This window comes from Echinops telfairi, unplaced genomic scaffold (genome assembly GCF_000313985.2).
Source record: "Echinops telfairi isolate 266 unplaced genomic scaffold, ASM31398v2 ScPeMD7_7424;HRSCAF=8462, whole genome shotgun sequence".
Lineage (NCBI taxonomy): Eukaryota > Metazoa > Chordata > Mammalia > Afrosoricida > Tenrecidae > Echinops > Echinops telfairi.
Genome location: NW_022111324.1, coordinates 72268500 through 72272133, shown reverse-complemented (window position 1 = coordinate 72272133; position 3634 = coordinate 72268500). Strand labels below are relative to the sequence as shown.

General features: G+C 57.6%; 1 protein-coding gene across 3 annotated transcripts in view; it reads left to right on the top strand.

The window, feature by feature from the left end:
* The window catches only part of SUSD4 (sushi domain containing 4), a 202220-nt gene extending 199169 nt beyond the window's left edge, over nucleotides 1-3051 (top strand). For all 3 annotated transcript variants that reach the window (XM_045298095.1, XM_004700157.2, XM_045298094.1), the window contains 2 exons: nucleotides 1001-1383; nucleotides 2242-3051. In XM_045298095.1, coding sequence (XP_045154030.1) covers nucleotides 1001-1383; nucleotides 2242-2270 — 412 coding nt within the window. In that variant the 3' untranslated portion in view covers nucleotides 2271-3051. The remainder of the gene's footprint in view (nucleotides 1-1000; nucleotides 1384-2241) is intronic.
* Nucleotides 3052-3634: the final 583 nt, after the last annotated feature.

Sequence of the window (3634 nt, the reverse complement as noted above, 5' to 3'; positions counted from 1 at the left end):
TGGGACTTTTTAAAAACGCCGCAGGACGCGGGAAAAATTGTTCAAAATCGGGACTGTCCCGCCAAAAGTGGGACGTCTGGTCACCTTATCCTAGAGGGTTCCCAAGAGGCAGACTCCACTCGAGGACAGTGGGTTTGGCTTTGGGGTTTGGCCTCCTTCAGCACCAGTGCCCAGCGGCGATCTTGTGGCCACTTGGGGTTCTTCTCAGATGCTGGGGTCATTGTGGTGTTGAAGGAAACCTGGGTGTTGGCATCAGACACTGGAATTCGAGGCCAGCGGGCCAGGACGCTGCTGGTGCTGCACACACAGACAGGTTTCGCAGGGGAATGGACGGCTTTCTAACACCAGTCCGCACGGGCAGTACCCATTGCCGCCAAGCCCCCTTAACTCACAGTGGTGCTTCAGAGCACCGGCCGTGTCCCGCAGGGTTTGCAATGACTGGGTTTGCAGAAGCAGATCACCAGGCCTTTCTTCTGAGGTACCTCTGGACAGCCCTGCACCTCCCGCCTTTCCATCAGCAGCTGAGTGTGAACCGTGTGCCCCGCCCAGGGTGCAGCCAGGTGTAGATTAACATGCTTGCTGAGCTGGGTGCTGGGTGAGGCTCCTCTGAGCTGGCACTCGCAGCTTCTTGTGGCTGGGCTGGGGGGAGGAAGCCAGCTCAGGGTCCAGCCTTCCCTTGAGGACATTTGCAGGCCCGTGTCCTGCCCTTCCAACAGTGCCCTGAGTCTTCCTGCAGAACGTGGTGGGTGCAGCTGGGAGGCACCTCTGGCCTCAGGCCCACAGCCAAGCCTGGAGCTTGGAGGAGGGAGGAGGGGGAGAATGAGGAGAGGGCAGAGTGGGGGAAGAACCCCTCTGTTAGCTGCAGTGTGGTCACCTCCCTCCACAGAGGGCTGGCTCTCCACCAGCCCACATGTGCACCAAGGACTCCGGTGCTGTGGGGAGCGCCGGGAAGCCCATCCCTGGCGGGCATCTGACCATGGGACTGTTTCCTTTGTGGCAGGGGCCCGCCCCGGAGCTCCAGCAGTGACCCCGACTTCGTGGTGGTGGACGGCGTGCCCGTCATGCTCCCAACCTATGACGAGGCCGTGAGTGGCGGGTTGAGTGCCTTAGGCCCCGGGTACCTGGCCGCCATGGGCCAGGGCTGCCCCTTACCCGTGGACGACCAGAGCCCCCCAGCATACCCTGGCTCAGCGGACCTGGACACAGGCCCAGGCGAGTCAGAAACCTGTGACAGCACCTCAGCCTCCTCCGAGCTGCTCCAGAGCCTGTATTCACCACCCAGGGGCCCAGGGGGCACCCGGCCCTCCTCGGACACCCCTGACACGGGGGCCAACACGGGTGGGGAGGCGGCCTCCGCCAGCCCGGGCATCGACATCGCAGATGGTAAGTGCACCCGAGGTCAGGACCCCGTTACTCACACCTCAGCAGCTAGCATCACCCCACCAGCATGCACATGGTTAAGCCCAAGACTCTGTGTTTCAATGAACTGGGGGGTTGGCTGATGTTTCCTAGCAAACTGACATTGATTATTAACTAATAGATTAACTTTTTCTTCATTTTCTCCCCATCCTGACTCATTTCAGGACTTAGAGTGATTTGAGGTCCCTGGTGGTACAAAGGAGCCTTGGTGGTGTAGTGGCTTACGCATTGGGCTGCTCACCACAAGACCAGCAGTTTGAATCCACCAGCCCCTCCACAGGAGACTGATGAGGCTGTCTACTCTCATAGAGAATTACGGTCTCAGAAACCCACAGGGGCAGTTCCACCCTGCCCTACAGGGCCGCTCTGAGTGGGAGTCTACTCAATGGCAGGGAGCAGTGCTGCAAACAGTTAGCACTCCATTATTGGCCCTGGTGGCTGTGTGTGGGATAAGCACCAGGCCGCTAACCTCCAGGTCAGCAGTTCAAAACCCACCAGCCATTCCATGGGTGGAAGATGAGGCTGCCTGCTCCTGTAAAGACTTAGTCTCTGAAACCCTGAATACGGTCCTTATGAGTCAGTACTGACTCGGTGGCAGTGGAATTGAATGAAAAGTTGATGATTGGAACCCACCCAGAGGCGCCACAGAAGAAAGGCCTGGTCATCTGGTTCTGTAACGATGATGGCCCTTCCATGCATCCGAGCAAGCTCGGTGGGTCTGGCTTTGTACGCCATCACCGGGGTTCTCGTGGGGCTCCTGGCTGTGGCCGACCTGCAGTGGGTTTCCGTGTGCTAAATTTGTGACCACGGCTTCTTTTACAGAGATCCCTCTGATGGAAGAAGACCTTTAACCAGGCAGAATGCGGGGGAGTCTACTATCGCCTTGCAGACAGGAACCCGGTCGGTCCCTTGGAACGAGGTGACAGAGGACAGAGCCGGGGTGTTTTCCAAGTTATCTACGTGGTGATGGTGCCTGGCGTTGCGTATCTCAGACTCTGAGGCGGGGCCAGCCTGCAGACTGCAGCGACGGGAGCCGCACAGACCGGAGGACCGGGGGACCGAAGGGGAAGGCCACCGCACGGGGAGCTTCCTGCTCCGGGGCGTGTCTCTGGGCACCCTGACCTGCAACAGTGCCTCCCATATCCCCCTGGTTATGTTATGAGTACTACCTGCCTCCTCGAAAGCATGTCACATTATGTAAACTTGCTTCTGCAATCTGCACCCAACTGTCTCTGGACCCCACACTGGCACGCCGGGGCCTGTGGGGAGAGTGCTGAGCTGCCAACCAGGCCGCCGAACCCACGGGCCCTCACAGGAGGGGGCAGGCTCCCTGAGCAAAGGTTCTCGTGGAACTTTCTGGAACATCCTCCTGGATCTGAACACCTCTACTAAAAGCAGGGCTAGAGCGGGATATGGCAGTCCCCACGGCAAAGGGAAGGAAAGGCTCAGGCCGACTGCTTTCTGGAGCTTTCTTCACAAAGCAGCGTTGCTGTACTCCATGCTGTCCTTGCTGACGTATCATCAGTCTTTGTATTCATGGTCTGTGACCTGGGTCCATGCATTGGACAATCCCTGTTACTGTTCAAACGGTCAGAATGTGTGCAAATACATTATCTCATGGTGGAGAAGGGACCCGCGGTGATGTTTGTTTCAGCATCGTCTGACAGAGAGGTTCGTTCACTCACCCACGCGATCCCACTCACCAGCCCCACTGCAGGTCACTATTAATATTGAAGCCCCTCCCAAACTTGCTCACGCTTTCATTGTACAAAATAAGATCTGCAAAAAAAAGACATTCTGCTTCCAGGTAAAGGGAGAGAGGTCGGGTTTTCTCCCCACCCCCATTCTCACTCTGTCCTGCAAAGTCAAGAATCAGGCCTCCCCGCTCACAAGCAGCACACCCCTCCCTCCTGTTTCAGCGACCTTTGGTCACCTTGCCAACCCCTGATCTGATGTTCCTTCTGGCTGGGCTCATACTGCCCAGTAGGGTCCCTACGTGAGCAAACGACTTAGCCCTTGACTCCTAGTCAGAAGGCTGGAGGCTCTGGTCCACGCTGGGGTGCCGCAGAAGAAATACCTGGTAATCTAGTTCCAAGAAGCCTGCGGAGCACAGTTCTACTCTGACCCACACGGGGCCCTCATGAGCTGGAATCGATTCTATGGCCATTGGGTTGTTGCACGGGGGCACTGGAGGGAGTACCCAGTGTGGGTTATT